General features: G+C 39.4%; 1 protein-coding gene across 12 annotated transcripts in view; it reads left to right on the top strand.

The window, feature by feature from the left end:
• NUBPL (NUBP iron-sulfur cluster assembly factor, mitochondrial) overlaps nt 1-23,630 on the top strand; it is a 277,378-nt gene that overhangs the window by 64,768 nt on the left and 188,980 nt on the right. For all 12 annotated transcript variants that reach the window (XR_013825372.1, XR_013825373.1, XR_013825374.1 and 9 more), the window contains one exon: nt 21,075-21,165. Coding sequence is in view for 8 of the 12 variants with exons in the window: in XM_079908479.1 (XP_079764605.1) it covers nt 21,075-21,165 (91 nt within the window). In the remaining 4 variants the exon portion in view is untranslated. The remainder of the gene's footprint in view (nt 1-21,074; nt 21,166-23,630) is intronic.

Below are 23,630 nucleotides of genomic sequence, written 5' to 3'. Positions count from 1 at the left end.
AATTTGAAAAAATGTGCACACCCCAGTGTTCATAGCAGCGTTATTTACAAAAGCCAAGATATGGAAGCGACCTAAGTATCCATTAATATCAATAGATGAATAGATAAAGAAGATATATATCCAATGGAATACTACTCAGCCACAAAAAAATAATGAAAAAAATATATACTGTAAAAAACATATAAAGTATACTGTATATTACAGTAGGTATTTAATTGTAATTAATTATATAAATATAACTTACTTGGGTTTAGGTAATACATCATTTTATACTTGATGATCATAATGGTACCTTGAGGGTTTTCCGTAGTTTTTGAACTTTATTTTTATTTGTTGTGTAGTAATATAAATATTTGAATACAATACAATTGTTTATTTCACTCATGATATGGATGCATCTGTGATTAACTGAATTATCTAAATCCTCAAGGTTCATACATTTTATGGAATATATAAACAGTTTTGCTTGCTAACAGATCACCACTGATGTATATAAATAGTATTAATTGACTTGAGACGTGTGTGTCTACTTCTCTGGTATCTTTTATAAGAATAATTCAGTGTACTGAGTAAGAAACTTAATGTCAAATATTAAAGTGAAAGATAAAGCCGTGTGTTTTTTTTTTTAAATTAATTGTGCAACAGAGTGTTGGGAGTGTGTAACTAGACTCTAAAGCCCATCGTGTGTTCGGAATTTTTCCTTACTTACTCTTCCTCCTCCTGCATAAGCACACAGACACACGCACCGCACTTACCAAGCACAATAAAATAACAGTACGGTTTTATAAGGTAATTTTCAGAAGGTAGGAGCCCCAAACTGCTTTTCCCCTCTATTTTCTGTATGGTTTTAGGTAGAAAGCATTATGCACAATGTGCTTTGACATTTCCCATTAGAAGCAATAGCAATTTTGTTTTGAATAGCTCTTAAGAAGCTGTTGGCTGTGTGTTTCCTTCTCAGCACCCTTTGGCCTACCTTTTAAATTTCTTTTGGTAAAGTGCAACTTGCTGCCAGTAATTCATTCTCTCACTTTGGGATGGAATGGAAGTTGCTGAATTTGTTGTGAGTTAGAAAGAGAACAGTTACCCAAATTTTACATTTAGTATACTCTTCCTTAGTTTCCTTTAGTTTGTAACATATTGGTGGCAAAACTGGTACACATCCTTTGAATTTCATGACCTGATTCTGTACAATAAGAAGTTATCCAGATCTTTCTTACAGAACAGTCTGTCCTTTTTTCTTAATTATTCTCCCCTTCCTCCCTAACTTGGCTCTCACCAATTCATTTTTCCTTTCTCAATTTTTTTTTCTCAGTAATTTATTTCCCCCATCACATCTCCTTGAGGAATAAGGAGGCCCCTACATCCTCAGTAGGGCAGTGTTAGAAGGGTAGCTGAGAAGAGAGCAGAGGGCACATGAAGACATGGGTTTTAAAACCAGCTGCTTGGCTCCTGTGATTTTGAGTCTGGAGGGTATATCATGTGCTCTGTTTACATCTGATTCCTATGGTTGCTGCATTGCTTTTATTTGCAAGAGCTGCTATCAGAATTGTGAATGCTCTTCCCTGCACTGCAGTTTAGTTAAGGATATTCTGAAGGAATCGATGTTGGTTTTCAGTGCTTTTGCTGCAGCACCTTATCTGATTTGGGAAAGGTTCTTGTTTGGTTAGGTTTCTAGGTCTTAAGGCTTAGATTCTGTCAAAAAAGTGGCTGGTTGATGTTGCAGATAAGATGACTATTATTTTTAGGGGTTAGTATCTAGAAGTATCTTTTTCTGCATTTGTATTACCATGGTCATAGAAGGCTTCCTAATTTTTCTCTGATTTTGAAGACTGCTTACTAAGAGCATCAATACTTTTTTTCCCCCTTTAATTAGAAGGCCAAGGATTCAAGGTTTTTCTTTTCTTAATCTTAGTTGTTTTACTCCTCATTTACTTTCTCTGTTACTTACTAGATGAAAATATGGGACTTAAGGTAGTTGCTTCTTGTTAAAGAAGATGTTGCTTGTCTGCTCTGGAAAGGAAAATACACACACACACACACACACACACACACACACACGCACACACACACACACACACACACACACACACACACACACACACCCCAAAACTCCTATGCAGCCATTTTATGTTTAAAACCCTGGATTGAACCTGAACTTGGTAGTGAGCGGTTTTAAAAATTGCCCTCTTTTTAATGAGCCCTTTCATACTGGATTGTGTCTTTAGTTTTCAAAGATTTAGGTAGTGTACTTTTTTTTTTTAAGGTACTGTACTCTTATCATTTTTTTTTTTTTTACAGCAGCCCACTATAGACAGTCTTTGCACTAGATTTTATTCCATGAAGTTCCATTTTTCTGGAGTTGAGATCAATAGAAAAATGAAGATGGATTTTCTTGGGGGAAAAATGGTGGTTAGGAATAGACTGCAAGGAAATTTATGACCCTTTCTTTAACACCAGAATATTTTAAACTTTACCTACATTAGTTAATTTTGAATCCTATAAGTTAAAACATTAGTATAGAGGTATTAGGAGAGGGAATTTCATGAACTCGTAGAATGTTAGAGCTTAAGAGGGGCCGTAGGGATCATATAGTAATCAACCCTGATACTCTACAGAGGAACAAATGGAGGTTTGTTTATTCATTCATTAGTTCATCCATTCATCCATCTATTCATTAAATGGATATTTATCTTATGATTACTGTTTAAGGTGCTTGGAGATACCCTTACCCTTATGGAGTTTACAATAAATAGATGTTAGACATCATAAGTAAGTTAAATATTATGTTAGAAAGTGATAAAAGTAGTCTGAAATAAGGGGGAGGGAAAATGCTTGTGGGTGAGGGGGGGTTCGCACTTTAACATAGGGTAAGCTCCACTGAAAATATGACATTTGAGCAGAAACGTGAAGAAGGTGAGAGTGTAGTCTGTGTGACTATCTGTGGGAAGATTGTGTCAGGCAAAAGGAACAGCCAGTTCCAAGGCTACTATGTGGGAGCATGTCTAGCTTATTATTCAAGGAATAGTGAAAAGCCCACTGTGGCCCTTGGAGTAAGAAGTGGACTGGAGTAGTAACAGGTGAGGAAAGCGAACAGGGCTGGGAGGCACGGGTATGGGGAGCTGGATAGATTATGTGGGGTCTGGTGAATTGTCGTAAGGACTTTGGCTTTTCATGAGTGAAATGCAGGAGGGGGTGTCAGTGAAGGGTTTTGAGCAGACACGATCTGACTTATGTTTCAACTCTGAATCATTCTCACTGCACTGTTGAGAAGAGATGCCATGGTAGGGTTGCTAGATTTAGCAAATAAAAATATAGGACACCCACTCAATTAAATTTGAATTTTAGATAAACAACGAATAATTTTTTATATGCATATGTCCCATGCAATATGTGACTGACTATTTACCCATATGGCAGAATGTGAACTACTTTTTTATAGTTAAAAAAAAAAACCCTCTTCATTGTTACTGTTGATTACTGTAGATCACTGTTACCCTGATCCTGCTGGTCCCAAGATGTGGGGCCTTATAGCAAATTTTCATCTTTGCCTTTCCATACTATCTATTTTACTGTTTTTCACATTGTGGTCATCTTATACCCCAGAGTGTTACAATGCAGTTTATTGGACCCCAGCCCAGACCTACTGAATCAGAATTTCTTGAGATAGAACAGAGTCTCTCCACAACTGCCTATTGTTCTAGATTCTAGGTACAGCAGTGAATAAAACATACAAAATTCCTTACCCTAGTGAAATTAACATTCGAGTGGGGAGACACAATAAACAAGATAAATAAGTAAATATATAGTATGTTAAATATTGATATAGGTGCTAAGAAGAAAGAAAAAGCAGGAAGGGGAGTAGGAAATATGCACGGTTATGATGAGGGAGTTGGAGTTTTAGATAGAGTGACGAGTGAAGGCCTCACTACATGGTGATGTTTGAATCAAGACTTGAAAGAAGTGATGGAGAGAACCACGTGCACCTAAAGCAGGTGCATACCTGGTGTGTTAAATACACTGCAGGGAGCAGTGTGTCTGGAGTGGAGTGAAAAGGGGAAAAATAGTAGGGGATGAGATGAGAGAGACAAAGGGGAATGGTTAGTGATTGTTAGCAGTTAAGCTTTATGGTATGTTGGAAAGAGATTTGGAAGCTAGATCCAGCTATGACATTTATCTCTGGGCCTGTTTCTTCTTCACTAAAAAGGTCAGAAGACTACGATGATCTCTTAGGTGTTTTTTTGTTTGTTTGTTTTTGTTGTTCTAAAATAGTCTTTAATTCGATACTCTTCCATTTCTACTTTTCCAGCTTGTTTACAAACAGTTTATCATTTGGGATTCTTCTGTACTTTTCATGAGCTCATCTCTGCCCTCTGTCCAGCCATGTGAACTTTTTCCTTTATGTTACCCTTGTTCCTCTTTCTTTCTTGACTGAAATTGAAGATTTAGACAGTCCTTTGATAAGTAGTAGGAAATTGTTCTCTCATCACTGTACAACCATTACTTCTTCTGACATTCAGATTCTTATTAAATGTTAGTTAATAGAATTAAGAAACATATTTTTCTCTACTGAGAGATTAAAATTCTTGTGAATGGCAGCTTGATTTAAAGCTAGGTAGAGAGAGAAGAAAGTAGAGGCTTGATTCAACTTTAAATTGAATAAATCCTAGTTACCAGTCCAAGTTTAAGTGTAATGTAATGTGTAGAGACTCATGTGATTCTTAACTGGATACATCTATGGAAAGGACACATTTGAGTAGGTCTTAATATATATATTTTTTAATTATTGAGGTTTTTTTTTTTACATCTTTATTGGAGTATAATTGCTCTACAATGGTGTGTTAGTTTCTGCTTTATAGCAAAGTGAATCAGTTATACATATACATATGTTCCCATATCTCTTCCCTCTTGCGTCTCCCTCCCTCCTACACTCCCTATCCCACCCCTCTAGGTGGTCACAAAGCACCAAGCTGATCTCCCTGTGCTATGCGGCTGCTTCCCGCTAGCTATCTGTTTTACATTTGGTAGTGTATATATAAGTCCATGCCACTCTCTCACTTTGTCCCAGCTTACCGTTCCCCCTCCCCGTGTCTTCAAGTCAGTTCTCTACGTCTGAGACTTTATTCCTGTCCTGCCCCTAGGTTCTTCAGAACCATTTTTTTTTTCTTAGATTCCATATATATATGTTAGCATATGCTATTTAGTTTTCTCTTTCTGACTCACTTCACTCTGTATGGCAGTCTCTAGGTCCATCCACCTCACTACAAATAACTCAATTTCGTTTCTTTTTATGGGTGAGTACTATTCCATTGTATATATGTGCCACATCTTCTTTATCCATTCATCTGTCAATGGACAGTTAAGTTGCTTCCACGTCCTGGCTATTGTAAATAGAGCTGCAGTGAACATTGTGGTACATGACTCTTTTTACATTATGTTTTCCTCAGGGTATATGCCCAGTAGTGGGATTGCTGGATCATTTGGTAGTTCTATTTTTAGTTTTTTAAGAAACCTCCATACTGGTCTCCATAGTGGCTGTATCAATTTACATTCCCACCAACAGTGCAAGAGGGTTCCCTTTTCTCCACACCCTCTCCAGCATTTATTGTTTCTAGATTTTTGATGATGGCCATTCTGACTGGTGTGAGATGATATCTCATTGTAGTTTTGAGTTGCATTTCTCTAATGATTAATGATGTTGAGCATTCTTTCATGTGTTTGTTGGCAATCTGTATATCTTCTTTGGAGAAATGTCTATTTAGGTCTTCTGCCCATTTTTGGATTCGGTTGTTTGTTTTTTTGTTATTGAGCTGCATGAGCTGCTTGTAAATTTTGGAGATTAATCCTTTGTCAGTTGCTTCGTTTGCAAATATTTTCTCCCATTCTGAGGGTTGTCTTTTAGTCTTGTTTATGGTTTCTTTTGCTGTACAAAAGCTTTGAAATTTCATTAGGTCCCATTTGTTTATTTTTTTAAATTTTTTTTGCAGTACGCGGGCCTCTCACTGCTGTGGCCTCTCCTACTGCGGAGCACAGGCTCCGGACCCACAGGCTCAGCAGCCATGGCTCACGGGACCAGCCGCACGGGCCCAGCCGCATGGGCCCAGCCACTCCACGGCATGTGGGATCCCCCCAGACCGGGGCACAAACCCGTGTCCCCTGCATTGGCAGGCGAACTCTCAACCACTGTGCCACCAGGGAAGCCACCCATTTGTTTATTTTTGTTTTTATTTCCATTTCTCTAGGAGGTGGGTCAAAAAGGATCTTGCTGTGATTTATGTCATAAGAGTGTTCTGCCTATGTTTTCCTCTAAGACTTTGATAGTTTCTGACCTTACATTTAGGTCTTTAATCCATTTTGAGCTTATGTTTGTGTATGGTGTTAGGGAGTGATCTAATCTTATACTTTTACATGTACCTGTCCAGTTTCCCTAGCCCCACTTATTGAAGAGGCTGTCCATTCTCCACTGTACATTCCTGCCTCCTTTATCAAAGATAAGGTGACCATATGTGCTTGGGTTTATCTCTGGGCTTTCTATCCTGTTCCATTGATCTATATTTCTGATTTTGTGCCAGTACCATACTGTCTTGATTACTGTAGCTTTGTAGTATAGTCTGAAGCCAGGGAGCCTGATTCCTCCAGCTCCGTTTTTCGTTCTCAAGATTGCTTTGGCTATTCGGGGTCTTTTGTGTTTCCATACAAATTGTGAAATATTTTGTTCTAGTTCTGTGAAAAATGCCAGTGGTAGTTTGATAGGGATTGCATTGAATCTGTAGATTGCTTTGGGTAGTGGAGTCATTTTCACAATGTTGATTCTTCCAATCCAAGAACATGGTATATCTCTCCATCTATTTGTATCATCTTTAATTTCTTTCATCAGTGTCTTATAATTTTCTGCATACAGGTCTTTTGTCTCCATAGGTAGGTTTATTCCTAGATATTTTGTTCTTTTTATTGCAATGGTAAATGAGAGTGTTTTCTTGATTTCACTTTCAGATTTTTCATTAGTGTGTAGGAATGCCAGAGATTTCTGTGCATTGTTTGTATCCTGCACTTTACCAAATTCATTGATTAGCTCTAGTAGTTTTCTGGTAGCATCTTTAGGATTCTCTATGTATAGTATCATGTCATCTGCAAACAGTGACAGCTTTACTTCTTCTTTTCTGATTTGGATTCCTTTTTTTTTTTTTTTTTTGCGGTACGCGGGCCTCTCACTGTTGTGGCCTCTCCCGTCGCGGAGCACAGGCTCCGGATGCGCAAGCTCAGCGGCCATGGCTCATGGGCCCAGCTGCTCCATGGCATGTGGGGTCTTCCCGGACCAGGGCATGAACCCATGTCCCCTGCATCGGCAGGCGGACTCTCAACCACTGTGCCACCAGGGAAGCCCTGGATTCTTTTATTTCCTTTTCTTCTCTGATTGCTGTGGCTAAGACTTCCAAAACTGTGTTGCATAACAGTGGTGAGAGTGGGCAACCTTGTCTTGTTCCTGATCTTAGTGGAAATGCTTTCAGTTTTTCGCCATTGAGGATGATGTTGTCTGTGGGTTTGTCATATATGGCCTTTATTATGTTGAAGAAAGTTCCCTCTATGCCTACTTTCTGGAGGGTTTTTATCATAAATGGGTGTTGAATTTTGTCAAAAGCTTTTTCTGCATCTATTGAGATGACCATATGGTTTTTCTCCTTTAATTTGTTAATACGGTGTATCACATTGATTGATTTGTGTATATTGAAGAATCCTTGCATTCCTGGAATAAACCCCACTTGATCATGGTGTATGATCGATTTAATGTGCTGTTGGATTCTGTTTGCTAGTATTTTGCTGAGGATTTTTGCATCTATGTTCATCAGTGATATTGGCCTGTAGCTCTCTTTCCTTGTGACAGCCTTGTGTGGTTTTGGTATCAGGATGATGGTGGCTTTGTAGAATGAGTTTTCCTCCCTCTGCTATATTTTGGAAGAGTTTGAGAAGGACAGGTGTTAGCTGTTCTCTAAATGTTTTATAGAATTCGCCTATGAAGCCATCTGGTCCTGGGCTTTTGTTTGTTGGAAGATTTTAAGAACTTTTTATTTTTTTTATTTTTTTTTTGCGGTATGCAGGCCTCTCACTGTTGTGGCCTCTCCCATTGCGGAGCACAGGCTCCGGACGCGCAGGCTTAGCGGCCATGGCTCACGGGCCCAGCCGCTCCGCGGCATGTGGGATCCTCCTGGACCGGGGCATGAACCCGTGTCCTATACATTGGCAGGTGGACTCTCAACCACTGCGCCACCAGGGAAGCCCTGTTGGCAGATTTTTAATCACAGTTTCAATTTCAGTGCTTGTGGTTGGTCTGCTCATGTTTTCTATTTCTTCCTGATTCACTCTTGGCAGATTGTGCATTTCTAAGAATTGGTCCATTTCTTCCAGGTTGTCCATTTTATTAGCATAGAGTTGCTTGCAGTAATCTCTCATGATCTTTTGTATTTCTGCTGTGTCAGTTGTTACTTCTCCTTTTTCATTTCTAATTCTATTGATTTGAGTCTTCTCCCTTTTTTTCTTGATGAGTCTGGCTAATGGTTTATTAATTTTTTTTATCTTCTCAAAGAACCAGCTTTTAGTTTTATTGATCTTTGCTATCGTTTCCTTCATTTCTTTTTCATTTATTTCTGATCTCATCTTTATGATTTCTTTCCTTCTGCTAACTTTGGGTTTTTTTTTGTTCTTCTTTCTCTAATTGCTTTTACGTGCAAGGTTAGGTTGTTTATTTCAGATGTTTCCTGTTTCTTTAGGTAGGATTGTATTGCTGTAAACTTCCCTCTTAGAACTGCTTTCACTGCATCCCATAGGTTTTGGGTCGTCCTGTCTCCATTTTCATGTGTTTCTAGGTATTTTTTGATTTTCTCTTTGATTTCTTCAGCGATTTCTTGGTTATTAAGTAGTGTATTGTTTAGCCTCCATGTGTTTGTATTTTTTCCTGTAACTGGTATCTAGTCTCATAGCGTTGTGGTTGGAAAAGATGCTTGATACGATTTCAGTTTTCTTAAATTTACCAAGGCTTGATTTGTGACCCAAGATATGATCTATCCTGGAGAATGTTCCATGAGCACTTGAGAAGAATGTGTATTCTGTTGTTTTTGGTTGGAATGTCCTGTAAATATCAATTAAGTCCATCTTGTTTAATGTATCATTTAAGGCTTGTGTTTCCTTATTTATTTTCATTTTGGATGATCTTTCCATTGGTGAAAGTGGGGTGTTAAAGTCCCCTAGTATGTTTGTGTGACTGTCAATTTCCCCTTTTATGGTGGTTAGCATTTGCCTTATGTATAGAGGTTCTATGTTGGGTGCATAAATATTTCCAATTCTTATATTTTCTTCTTGGATTGTCCCTTGATCATTACATAGTGTCCTTCTTTGTCTCTTGTAATAGTCTTTATTTGAGGTCTATTTTGTCTGATACGAGAATGGCTCCTCCAGCTTTCTTTTGATTTCCATTTGCATGGAATATCTTTTTGCATCCCCTCACTTTCAGTTTGTATGTGTCCCTAGGTCTGAAGTTGGTCTGTTGTAGACAGCATATATACAGGCCTTGTTTTTGTATCCATTCAGCTAGTCTGTTGTCTTTTGGTGGGCGCATTTAATCCATTTACATTTAAGGTAATTATCGATATGTATGTTCCTATGACTATTTTCTTAATTGTTTAGGGTTTGTTATAGTAGATATTTTCCTTCTCTTGTGTTTCCTGCCTAGAGAAGTTCCTTTAGCATTTGTTGTACAGCTGGTTTTGTGGTGCTGCATTCTCTTAGCTTTTGCTTGTCTATAAAGCTTTACTTTCTCTGTCGAATCTGAATGAGATACTTGCTGGGTAGAGTAATCTTGGTTGTAGGTTTTTCCCTTTCATCACTTTAAATATGTCCTGCCACTCCCTTCTGGTTTGCAGAGTTTCTGCTGAAAGATCAGCTGTTAACCTTATGGGGATTCCCTTGTAGGTGGTTTGTTGTTTTTCCCTTGCTGATTTTAATATTTTTTATTTGTATTTAATTTTTGATAATTTGATTAATACATGTCTTGGCATCTTTCTCCATGGATTTATCCTGCATGGGACTCTCTGTGCTTCCTGGACTTGATTAACTATTTCCTTTCCCATATTAGGGAATTTTTCAACTATAATCTCTTCAAATATTTTCTCAGTCCCTTTCTTTTTCTCTTCTTCTTCTGGGACCCCTATAATTCAAATGTTGGTGCATTTAATGTTGTCCCAGAGGTCTCTGAGACTGTCCTCAGTTCTTTTCCTTCTATTTTCTTTATTCTGCTTTGCAGTAGTTATTTCCACTATTTTATCTTCCAGGTCACTTGTTCGTTCTTCTGCCTCAGTTATTCTGCTATTGATCCCTTCTAGAGTATTTTTAATTTCATTTATTGTGTTGTTCATCGTTGCTTGTTTCATCTTTATTTCTTCTAGGTCCTTGTTAAATGTTTCTTGCATTTTGTCTATTCTATTTCCAAGATTTTGGATCATCTTTACTATCATTATTCTGAATTCTTTTTCAGGTAGACTGCCTATTTCCTCTTCATTTGTTAGGTCTGGTGGGTTTTTATCTTGCTCTTTCATCTGCTGTGTGTTTTTCTGTCTTCTCATTTTGCTTATCTTGCTGTGTTTGGGGTCTCCTTTTTGCAGGCTGCAAGTTTGTAGTTCCTGTTGTTTTTGGTGTCTGTCCCCAGTGGCTAAAGTTGGTTCAGTGGGTTGTGTAGGCTTCGTTATGGAGGGGACTAGTGCCTGTGTTCTGGTGGATGAGGCTGGATCTTGTCTTTCTGGTGGGCAGGTCCATGTCTGGTGGTGTGTTTTGGGGTGTCTGTGGACTAATGATTTTAGGCAGCCTCTCTGCTAATGGGGGGGTTGTGTTCCTGTCTTGCTAGTTGTTTGGCATAGGGTGGCCAGCACTATAGCTTGCTGGTCGTCGAGATAAGCTGGGTGTTGGTGTTGAGATGGAGATCTCTGCGAGATTTTCACTGTTTGATATTATATGGAGTTGGGAGGCCTCTTGTGGACCAGTGTCCCGAACTTGGCTCTCCCACCTCAGAGGCACAGCACTGACTCCTGGCTGCAGCACCAAGAGCCTTTCATCCAGAGCCTTTCATCCACACGGCTCAGAATAAAAGGGAGAAAATGTAGAAAGAAAGAATGAAAGAGGATAAAAGAAAATAGAGTAAGGCAAAATAAAATAAAGTTATTAAAATAAAAAAATAATTATTAAGAAAACATTTTTTTAAAAAGTAAAAAAACAAAAAAAACGGACGGATAGAACCCTAGGACAAATGGTGAAAGCAAAGCTATACAGACAAAATCTCACACAGAAGCATACACATACATACTCACAAAAAGAGGAAAGGGGGAAAAAATAATAAATCTTGCTCTCAAAGTCCACCTCCTCAATTTGGGATGATTCATTGTCTATTCAGGTTTTCCACAGATGCAGGATACATCAAGTTGATTGTGGAGATTTAATCCGCTGCTTCTGAGGCTGCTGGGAGAGATTTCCCTTTCTCTTCTTTGTTCGCACAGCTACCGGGTTTCAGCTTTGGATTTGGCCCCGCCTCCATTTGTAGGTCGCTGGAAGGCGTCTGTTCTTCGCTCAGACAGGACGGGGTTAAAGGAGCTACTGATTTGGGGGCTCGGCTCACTCAGGCCGGGGGGAGGGAAGGGCACGTTGTGCGGGGTGAGCCTGCAGTGGCAGAGGCCGGCGTGACGTTGCACCAGCCTGAGGCGCGCCGTGCGTTCTCCCGGGGAAGTTGTCCTTGGATCTCGGGACCCTGGCAGTGGCGGGCTGCACAGGCTTCTTGGAGGGAGGTGTGGATAGTGACCTGTGCTCGCACACAGGCTTCTTGGTGGCGGCAGCAGCAGCCTTAGCGCCCCATGCCTGTCTCTGGGTTCTGCATTGATAGCCGCAGCTCGCGCCGGTCTCTGGAGCTCGTTTAAGCAGCGCTCTTAATCTCCTCTCCTCGAGCACCCAGAAACAGAGGGAAGAAAAAGTCTCTTACCTCTTCGGCAGGTCCAGACTTTTCCCCTGGATTCCCTCCCGGCTAGCCGCGGTGCACTAACCCCTTCTGGCTGTGTTCACGCCGCCAGCCGCCAGTCCTCTCCCTGCGCTCCGAGCCTCAGCTCCCAGCCCCCGCCCTCCCCTGCGGGTGAGCAGACAAGCCCCTCGGGCTGGTGAGTGCTGGTCGGCACTGCTCCTCTGTGCGGAAATCTCTCCGCTTTGCCCTCCGCACCCCTGTTGCTGTGCTCTCGTCCGCGGCGCCGAAGCTCCCCCTCTCCACCACCCACAGTCTTCGCCCGCGAAGGGGCTTCTAGTGTGTGGAAACCTTTTCTCCTTCACGGCTTCCTCCCACTGGTGCAGGTCCCGTCCCTATTCTTTTGTCTCTGTGTATTCTTTTTTCTTTTGCCTTACCCAGGTATGTGGGGAGTTTCTTGCCTTTTGGGAGGTCTGAGGTCTTCTGCCAGCGTTCAGTAGGTGTTCTGTAGTTGTTCCACATGTAGATGTATTTCTGATGTATCTGTGGGGAGGAAGGTGATCTCTGCCTCTTACTCTTCCGACATCTTACCCCCAGATCCAGGTCTTAATCTTAAATTAATGTTTACTTACAAACGTTGGGGTGGGCCACTCTAAAACGTTGTTTTGATGGGTTCTATTAGCACATGACATGGATAAAAAGAACATCATGAAGCTTTACAATCTTCTTTAGTGTATATTCTGTTGGAAGAACAAAGCAGTATCAAAACTCTTGTCAGTGCCTTTGAAATCCAACACACAAAAAATAGGACTTGTAGGCTCTCAAATTGCAGCTTTCGTGCAGTGGTAATGAAACAGTATAATCACTCTGAATAATTCTGCCACCTTTTACAGGTCTCACAGGGTATTATGAATTATAAAGAGACAAATCCCAAAATCTAGTGTGTTGGGGTTTGATCTGTCTTGTTTTTGTCATCTGTTAGACTTTGCATACTGCAGGAGGGTCAGAAAAAGCGTACCAACACATTAGGTTAAGTTTATGGTGACATTAAAGATGGCAATCCTACTTTACAGTAGTACATGTATAGTTATATTTGCTAATAATCATTTTCTTTATCTGTTGTATATTTGGTGAGGCTTTTGTGGTGATTATTCTTTTGGGCCTGGCTGAAATTAATGATAAGGAAAACCCTGATTGGAGTTTTCTTGACTAAATATAATTATTTTAGGTGAAATAAGTTGGAAAGGATTCACAAAACTTAGTTAGTTGGACACCCCGCTGCATACGTTTATTTATAGCCTCTACCTTGCTCATTTATTTTCCTACAATATAAAAGTGTTTGAAAATTTAAATTGAGAAACTGTTTATACACTTAAAATAGGAGCCTGTGGGCTTCTCTGGTGGCGCAGTGGTTGGGAGTCTGTCTGCCGATGCAGGGGACGCAGGTTTGTGCCCCGGTCCAGGAGGATCCCACATGCTGCGGAGCGGCTGGGCCCGTGAGCCATGGCCGCTGGGCCTGCATGTCCAGAGCCTGTGCTCCGCAGCGGTAGAGGCCACAGCGGTGAGAGGCCCGCGTACCGCAAAAAAAAAAAAAAAAAAGGAGCCGATTTAAAAACAATGGAGTAAATTATGAAAAACAAATGAGGTTTATTTGGCATCTTTTGAACATTACTGAATTCTAGACTTGAAAATATGTGTAGGCTGCTTTTGTGATTGTGGTAATTTTATCAGTCAGTAGCTGTGCCAAATCAAAGTACAGTATTCTTTAATTAATACAGGGTTTGGTGTTTCTACTTAATGGACACTGATTTTATTCACAATATATAAAATTAAAGCAAGGCATGCTAACTTAGTTCCAGTGAAACAGCCTGAAAAGAGTGCTCTTTATTATTTTTGAAAACTAGCCAATTAAGGATGAGGAAGTAGATCTTTACTGAGGTAGCTCCTCTGACACTAAAAGAGATGATTGTGTCCTGTCTGCTCTTGGCTTTACAAAAATTACATTGTTGGGTGATTGAATAACTTTGTCATGGAAAAGCTTATTTTCTAAATCAGCGTTGGCAAACTGTGACCTGTGGACTAAATCCTGCCTGTATTTGTAAATAAAGTTTTATTGGAACATAGCCATGCTCATTCATCTACATGTTGTCTATGGCTGCTTTGGTGATACAACGGCAGTGTTGAATAGTTGCAGATCAAATGATCCACAAGGCTTAAAATATTTCCTTTTTCTTTTTATTTGACATCTTTATTGGAGTATAAGTGCTTTACATTGTTGTGTTAGTTGCTGCTGTATAACAAAGTGAATCAGCTATATGTATACATATATCCCCATATCCCCTCCCTCTTGCATCTTCCTCCCTCACTCCCTATCCCACCCCTCTAGGTGCTCACAGAGCACTGAGCTGATCTCCCTGTGCTATGTGGCTGCTTCCCACTAGCTATCTGTTTTACATTTAGTAGTGTGTATATGTCAGTGCCACTCTCTCACTCAGTCCTTGCTTACCCTTCCCACTCCGTGTGTCCTGAAGTCTCTCTTTACGTCTGTGTCTTTATTTCTGTCCTGCCCCCAGGTTCATCAGAACCACTGTTTTTTTTTTTTTTTTAGATTCCATATATATGTGTTAACATACGGTATTTGTTTTTCTCTTCTTGACTTACTTCACTCTGTATGACAGACTCTAGGTCCATCCACCTCACTACAAATAACTCAATTTCGTTTCTTTTTATGGCTGAGTAATATTCCATTATATATATGCGCCACATCTTCTTTATCCATTCATCTGTCAATGGACAGTTAAGTTGCTTCCACGTCCTGGCTATTGTAAATAGAGCTGCAGTGAACATTGTGGTACATGACTCTTTTTACATTATGTTTTCCTCAGGGTATATGCCCAGTAGTGGGATTGCTGGATCATTTGGTAGTTCTATTTTTAGTTTTTTAAGGAACCTCCATACTGGTCTCCATAGTGGCTGTATCAATTTACATCCCCACCAACAGTGCAAGAGGGTTCCCTTTTCTCCACACCCTCTCCAGCATTAACTGTTTGTAGATTTTTTGATGGTGGCCATTCTGACTGGTATGAGGTGATACCTCATTGCAGTTTTGATTTGCATTTCTCTAATGATTAGTGATGTTGAGCATCCTTTTATGTGTTTGTTGGCCATCTGTATATCTTCTTTGGAGAAATGTCTATTTAGGTCTTCTGCCCATTTTTGGATTGGGTTGTTTGTTTTTTTGATATTCAGCACATGAGCTGCTTGTATATTTTGGAGATTAATCCTTTGTCAGTTGCTTCGTTTGCAAATATTTTCTCCCATTCTGAGGGTTGTCTTTTTGTCTTGTTTTCCAAGATTTTGGATCATCTTTACTATCATTACTCTGAATTCTTTTTCAGGTAGACTGCCTATTTCCTCTTCATTTGTTTGGTCTGGTGGGTTTTTACCTTGCTCCTTCAGCTGCTGCATATTTCTCTGTCTTCTCATTTTGCTTAACTTACTGTGTTTGGGGTCTCCTTTTCGCAGGCTGCAGGTTCGCAGTTCCCGTTGTTTTTGGTGTGTGCCCCCAGTGGGTAAGGTTGGTTCAGTGGGTTGTGTAGGCTTCCTGGTAGAGGGGACTGGCTCCTGTGTTCTGGTGGATGAGGCTGGATCTTGTGTTTCTGGTGGGCAGGACCACATCTGGTGGTGTGTTTTGGGGTGTCTGTGACCTTATTATGATTTTAGGCGGCCTCTCTGCTAATGGGTGGGGTTGTGTTCCTATCTTGCTAGTTGTTTGGCATGGGGTGTCCAGCACTGGAGCTTGCTGGTCATTGAGTGGAGCTGGGTCTTATTGTTGAGATGGAGATCTCTGGGAGAGCTTTCACCGATTGATAATTACATGGGGCCAGGAGGTCTCTGGTGGTCCGGTGTCCTGAACTCAGCTCTCTCACCTCCAAGGCTTAGGCCTGACACCTGGCCAGAGCACCAAGACCCTGTCAGCCACACAGCTCAGAAGAAAAGGGAGAAATAAAAGAAAGAAAGAAAAATAAAATAAAATAAAATAAAGTTATTAAAATAAAAATATAAAAAAATGTTAAAATAAAACAATTAAAAAAAGTAGTTAAAAAAGAGAAGAGAGCAACCAAACCAATAAAGAAATCCATGAGTGATAACAAGTGCTAAAAACTAAACTAGGATAACCATATAAATCAGAAACTAGTCAGTCACATACAGCAAACCCCAAGTCTACAGTTGCTCCCAAAGTCCACTGCCTCAATTTTGGGATGATTCGTTGTCTATTCAGGTATTCCACAGATGCAGGGTACATAAAGTTGATTGTGGAGATTTAATCCGTTGCTTCTGAGGCTGCTGGGAGAGATTTCCCTTTCTCTTCTTTGTTTGCACAGCTCCTGGGGTTCAGGTTTGGATTTGGACCCGCTTCTGCATGTAGGTCACCTGAGGGACGTCTGTTCCCGCCCAGATAGGACCGGGTTAAAGTAGCAGCTGATTAGAGGGCTCTGGCTCACTCAGGTCTAGGGGAGGAAGGGGTACAGAATGTGGGGCGAGCCTGCCGTGCCGGCAGATGCTGGTGTGACACTGCGCCAGCCTGAGGTGTGCCGTGTATTCTACCGGGGAAGTTGTCCCTGGATCACAGGACCCTGGCAGTGGTGGGCTGCATGGGCTCCTGGGAGGGGAGGTGTGGATAGTGACCTGTGGTTGCACACAGGCTTCTTGGTGGCGGCAGCAGCTGCTTTAGTGTCTCATGCCCATCTCTGGGGTCTGCGCTGATAGCCGCGGCTTGCGCCTGTCTCTGGAGCTCGTTTAGGCGGTGCTCTGATTCCCCTCTCTTCGGCACCCCGAAACAATGGTCTCTTGCCTCGCTGGCAGCTCCAGACTTTTTCCCAGACTCCCTCCCGGCTAGCTGTGGCTCACTAGCCCCCTTCAGGCTGTGTTCACGCAGCCAACCCCAGTCCTCTCCCTGTGATCCAACCTCCAAAGCCGGAGCCTCAGCTCCCAGTCCCCGCCCGCCCTGGCGGGTGAGCAGACAAGCCCCTTGGGCTGGTGAGTGCTGGTCGGCACCACTCCTCTGTGCGGGAATCTCTCCGCTTTGCCCTCCGCACCCCTGTTGCAGTGCTCTCCTCCGCAGCCTCGAAGCTCCCCCCCTCCGCCACCCTCAGTCTCCGCCTGTGAAGGGGCTTCCTAGTGTGTGGAAACCTTTCCTCCTTCACAGCTACCTCCCACTGGTGCAGGTCCCGTCCCTATTCTTTTGTCTGTTTTTTCTTTTTACTTTTGCTCTACCCAGGTGCGTGGGGAGTTTCTTGCCTTTTGGGAGGTCTGAGGTCTTCTGCCAGTGTTCAGTAGGTGTTCTGTAGGAGTTGTTCCACATGTAGATGTATTTCTGATGTATTTTTGAGGAGGTAGGTGATCTCCGCGTCTTACTCCTCTGCCATCTTGAAGGTCCTCTCAAAATATTTCCTATTATTTGGCCCTTTAGGGAGAATCATGCTGACTCTTGCTTTTTATCTAAGTCTTTTGTAGACAGATCATGTTCAAGTTATGGTGGAGGTTTATGTGGTTGGTATTTTTGTGTTTAATTTTCCATTCTGCTTCATTCTAAGAAAGAAAACTTGAAATCATTTTGAGTGTTAGTTTTCAGCTTTCTCATCAAAAGTAGGTATAATACCACCTTACAGGGTTGCTATGAGGAGTCAATGAGAAATGTAAATAAAATCCTTACCAGAGTGCCTGGCATCCCGGAGGAATTCAAGTGGTGGGGAGATATAATCAGGGAAAGTCTAGGTGTCTATTTGGGTGATTGAGGATGGCATGTGTTTAGAGATTCTGATTTGTCCACAGAGCTGGCTGTGGAAGCCTAGTGTATCCAGGTTTTTAATATAACATTGCTGATTAACTTCCCTCCATCCTTTTCTTCCTTCCTCCTTTCCTGTGTCCCTCTTTCCCTTTCTCTTTCCCCTCCTCCTGCTGACCTTTGTATGTTGCAGGAAAAATGGGGTGTGAGAGCTTGGTCATGTCCCAGCTCTTGGGTGAGTACCTGGGCTGGGCCACCAAGTGAGAGTCCTTGACTTTGTGCAGGAAAAAGTTCAAGAGCAAACGAGCCATAGTAAAATGAAAGCAAGTTTATTTAGAGAGAGACACACTCCATCTTAGAAGGTGAAAGATGGCCGCAGGACATGGAGTCCTCTTGAAAAGTGAGCGGTGCTGGGCTGTGGTGGGTGGTTAGTTTTTGTGGGCTGGGTAATTTTGTATGCTAATGAGTGGGAGGAATATTCTAATTTCCAGGAATTGGGACACCACCTACTTTTTGGCCTTTTACAATTGGCCTGGGAACTCTCATGGCACCTGTGGGTGTGTCATTTAGCATATGCTAATGTATTACAATGAGTGCATAATGAGGCTCAAGATATACTGGAAGTCAAATCTTCTGCTATCTTGGGCCTAGTAGGTTCTAGTCAGTTTTGGTCATATCCTTTTCTTCTTAATGGTTGTGTAATTCTTTTAATGGTTGTGCCCTGTCCCCTTTCCTTCAAGTCTCAATACCTTTCTCTCCTCTGTTTCCTTTTTGGTATATGTAAGCATTGGTACTAAATTTAGTTGGTCAGTAGAGACTTGTAGAGAGTATGCAGAGAACCTAACACATAGAGGATTTTCCATTATTCTTAGTTCCATTCTCCAGGAAAAAAGAGGAACTCTATCATGTTGTGATTTCCCTCCCTGCCCTCTTTATTCTTATGTGATAATGTGTATTAGCAGCTATGTAGGTATATGTAAAATCCATTCCTACCACAGCAAATTTTAGGGCAGATCTTCAGTTTTGTCTTACTCCATGATGCCAAGGACTCACTTTTAGACAAGCATGGTTTTCTTCTAGAAGACAGAACAGATAGATGATAGCTAAATTCTCCCTAACATTTTGAAGGAAACTTGAAGATCTAGTGATGATAAAATTGACCCTAGCAGTCTTACACTGCAAGCACTCACTTAGTTGTTTTCTTGTTTCATGAAAACATAAATTTAATTTTACTTGACAGGTATTTTTAGAAGATTAATTTGAAAACTGAGACCTAACCCTTTCAAGTTATTCTAAAACAACATTAATATAAATGAGAGCAAGGAAAAAGAATCTTAGAATATTTTTTGTTTGCATTATTATTATTTTATGGTTGCATTAATTTTGTATGTGTCACAAGAAAACATATGGAAAAGAGGTGTTAGTTATAGCATTAGCAGACCCATAGGTAATAGTTAACAATTATCCACATTTCTTAAGGTTTTAGGCCCCCTCATTTGAAAATGTTTTTATCTGTAGTGAATTTAATTCTATTTTTAATTCAACTTAATTCTTTTGTTTGTGGTTTGAAAAGGAGTTAAAATCAGTGAGAATTTCTCAATGAATTTCTCAATGAATGTTCCTTTTTAAAGCTACTGACTGACCTAAATTTAGTTCCAGTGCTTAGATACATCAGAAAGGAAACAGGAGAGAATGGTATGAAGATCAGTAGGAAGAGAGGAAAGAGAAAGGGAAAGAGGGACACAGGAAAGGAGAGAGGAAGAAAAGGATGGAGGGAAGTTAATCAGCAATGTTATATTAAGAAACTGGAAACACTAGGCTTCCACAGCCAGCTCTGTGGACAAATCAGAATCTCTAAAAACATGCCATCCTAAATCACCCAAATAGACACCTAGACTTTCCCTGATTATATCTCCCCACCACTTGAATTCCTCTGGGGTGCCAGGCACTCTGGTAAGGATTTTATTTACATTTCTCATTGACTCCTCATAGCAACCCTGTAAGGTGTTATTATACCTACTTTTGATGAGAAAGCTGGAAACTAACACTACAAATGATTTTTTTTAAAGTATTAAACCCAAATTTTATATATCACCATTCCATTAAAGGTAATGTGTCCTTCCTCCTTTCTCATTTATTTTACAATAAGCTGAGATTTTTGGTAGAGGGAGATATTAATCCCAATCCTCTGTGAGTCACACAGGGACATTAAATGATTTTCTTAGAATTGCAGTTTGAGTCACTGTAAAGTTAGGGACATAAATTTGAATGTACCTTGTTTTGTCTATTTATAGGAAACAGACAGTGGGGTTTAACAAGTGATTTTGTGTCTGGAAATAGGTAGATAACGTGGAAGATGAGAGATTGTTTAGTTTAAAAAAATTTTTTTTGAGAGGTTAAGAGTTTTATCTTGCCAGGATACAGGGAGAGAGGGCGGAGAGTTGTATGTTTTGGGGAAACATAACTCAAAGGCATATAGTTAGTATTAGCATTCTGTTTGCTTGTATATGAGAAAAACCAATAGCATTGATTTAATCTGTGAAAGAAGAAAGAGCAGGGGGTGGTGGGGGGAGAAGAAAAAAAGACATATTTGGGAATAGTGAATTTTGTTTGTCTTTCTTTGTTAACCTGCTGATGAACTGTCAGCTAGTGAAGAGACCAGTCGGGATATTCTGCCCTTGGGCAGCTGGGTGGATCATCAAGGAAAACAGTTTTAGTTGTTTATGAATTCTCTGGAAGACTTCGGGTTTTTAACAGTGACTGGCACGTAAGAGGTTGTCTCTGTACTATGTCTGCTGCCATCCTCGTTAGCATTTCCATGCCAGATTTGCATCAGCATTTCTCACTTGCTTTAATTATGGTCTTGTTTCTATGCTTTTTCCCTTCATTTTGTATTCTTTGGTGTGTTAGATGGTCTTTCCAAAAGTTAGTGCTCCTTCTTGCTGGGGTTATGTTTGCTGTTGTAAACCATTATTTTAACATTGTGTGCAAGTAGTTTGTTAGTTTTCAGATCAAAAGGTTTTAGTCTGTTTGTGAGTGTATGGGAGATCTGAACCACAATGTTTAAAGTGGATGCAGTGGATTTCTTTAGTCAGTTATCTAGAAGAGATTAGTAAACCAACAAACGATATTTACCCTGAGCAGTTTATGTTCTTTTACCTTACTGTTGCTTTGAAAGTTTATGTTATGATTTTGGAGTATTTTGCAAATTGTCTTTTCTGTAGTCAGACCTGCTGTTTCTGTGCACTTTATCTTTGATGAAGGGTGGGGAAAAGTCTGACGGTAAATTCTGTTTTCTTACAGTCAAAGGCCGTTGGTTTGCTAGATGTGGATGTGTATGGCCCTTCTATTCCGAAGATGATGAATCTGAAAGGAGATCCAGAATTATCACAGAGTAAGTGAAGAAGAGAGAAGCAGTATGACAACAGTTACACTTCTGTTTAGTGCCTGCGGAGTGTCAGGCATTGTGTCACGCACCATGTGTACCTTATACACACTATAATATAATTACGAAATCAGATGCGGGGCCAGACTGTCTGGGTTTAAATTCTAACTCTGTCACTGATTAACTGTGTCGCTTTGAATTGTTCAACCTCTTTGTGCCTCAACACCCCCATGTGTACATAGCGTTAACAGTTGTACTTACCAGACAGAATTGCTGTACATAATCGCTCAATTACAAAGTTGCCGTAAGTGTAGTGCATTCAAAGCACAGTGCTTGGCACACCATAAGTGGTCAGATTCAGCTCATCATCCTCTCTGTATGTAAAAATGTGTGAATGTATGGGGGTATTTGAATAGAAAGTATCTAATATATTTGTGTTAGAAGAGCTGAAAATTATTTTCTCTAATCAGATATTTGTTATATTTGTCTTAAAGTGTTTTTGAAAAAACCATAGAACTTTAATTTCTCTCCCCAGTCTTCACTGCCATCAATAGGACAGAGTAATTTTTTGAGTAAATCTTTAATATTTATTTAATATTAATATTATTTATAATTAACATAGTAAATAATATATTATTTTATATTTATTTAATATATATTTATATATTTTATATACATTTAATATTTTATGTATATTTATTTAATATTATATATAAATATATATTATATATATTATATAAAATATATAAAAAACTAAATATATATATAATTGTGTATATATTTAATATTAATATAAATTAATATTTATATTATTTAATATTAATATACTAAATCTTTAATATTTTGAGTAAATCTTTAATATTACAAGATTATTTAATAATCTTGTTATATTTTCTTACAAAGCTATTAAATATAAAGCTTTAAGAACAAGGAAATTCTATGATCAAAAAATGAAAAATTGGAACAACTGGTAACTCTTCTTGAAAAATAGTTTTCAGTGAAATTAGTTTATTAAAATTTATTTCTAATTATAGTAAGAGTATAGAATTGAATAATTTCTTTTGTTTCTTATTAGACCTTTTATTGTCCATGAATCTAGGACAAAATAACTGTATTTAATGCAGGGTATTTATTGGATTTTCTGTGTACATAATAGAAGTTTTTTTTTTTTATCATTGTCATTAAAATTTAGGTAATTAGACATTGTCTGCTATTTAAGGTGCTTTTGTTTGTGCTGTAGTTGTTGAAATCAGTTATGTTAAGTTCTGAATAACCATTTATCAGATAATAAGGATTCTCCCTATCACTTTGAAGGAAACTTGAGGCTCTAGTGATGATAAAATTGACCCTAGCAGTCCTACATTACAAGCACCCACTTAGTTGTTTTCTTGTTTCGTTATAAACTTAAGGAAGCTAAGTTATTCTAGTTTCTTTGTTCTTTGCCCTTTTAGTGGAGTGTATACTTAGTTTGCAAATATGTGCCATGAGCCAAAATGTCAAACTTACATAAAGGAGTAATGAATTTGTGTACTTTAAATGATAGACTTGTTATATCTATCTCTTGATTAAAGTAATGTGAAAACTAGTACATGTAGCACATGAGTGATAGCAAAATGGAGCCCTTGGTGTCAGTTTTTTCTTAAGTAGTCTGTTCAGTTTATGCCAATGTAAATACTTGAAGTGAACTTTGATGTCTTTCTTCTTGTTTTACAGAAGCTGTAATCTTAAATTTGATGTTTGCAAATTGGCTGCCATTAAATAGGCTTTCTGGTAAAAATGAGCTACTGGAAATCTTGGAAAGCCTGAAAATAATACTTTTTTGTGTGTTGACAAGCTGATCTTTAGTCCCCCAAGAAATAAACTGAACGATTAAGGCATTCACTTAAAAGAATGTGGATTCTTGAAAGCCCATCTTTTAAATTGGTTTTTGAATCTTAGATAAACCAGCCACCATTATACTAATTGGCATCATTTTGATATTTTTACATTTTTGTCAAGTTAATTTATCCTGTATTACTCTCTATTATAGAAAACACAATGCACCGTGGAATTATCTAATTAACAATAAGAAAAAAGATTTATTTTCAGCAGTTCAGATTTTGCAGAGATAGAATGGGTGAGCAGAATCTTAGCTTTATAAATGTTCCTCTGTTCCTGGACTTAGCTAGACAACCATAGGGGCAGTGGGACTTCAGGATTGTCTTTTTGTCTTCATTATTTAAGCAGACATATGGTAATGTAGTTTTGGTCAACTTGTTCATTTTAAAACTCCATGTTAAGGTTGACAGATTCATTCTCTTATATATTTTTTCTTTTTGAGGAGACTATAGAGAAACCACACTTCTTGTACTTACGATATTTTAGCCTGATTAACAAGTGAAATTTTACATATGATTCTAGAGAAGTGAATTCAGTAATTGAAGAAAAATTTAAGTTTGTAATAGTTTTGGATTTCTTAGGTTGGGAATATTTCT

The sequence above is a fragment of the Stenella coeruleoalba genome (genome assembly GCF_951394435.1).
Source record: "Stenella coeruleoalba genome assembly, chromosome: 2".
In the NCBI taxonomy this organism is placed as follows: domain Eukaryota; kingdom Metazoa; phylum Chordata; class Mammalia; order Artiodactyla; family Delphinidae; genus Stenella; species Stenella coeruleoalba.
The sequence above is the reverse complement of the archived record's forward strand: the minus strand, read 5'-3'. Positions and strand labels throughout refer to the sequence as shown.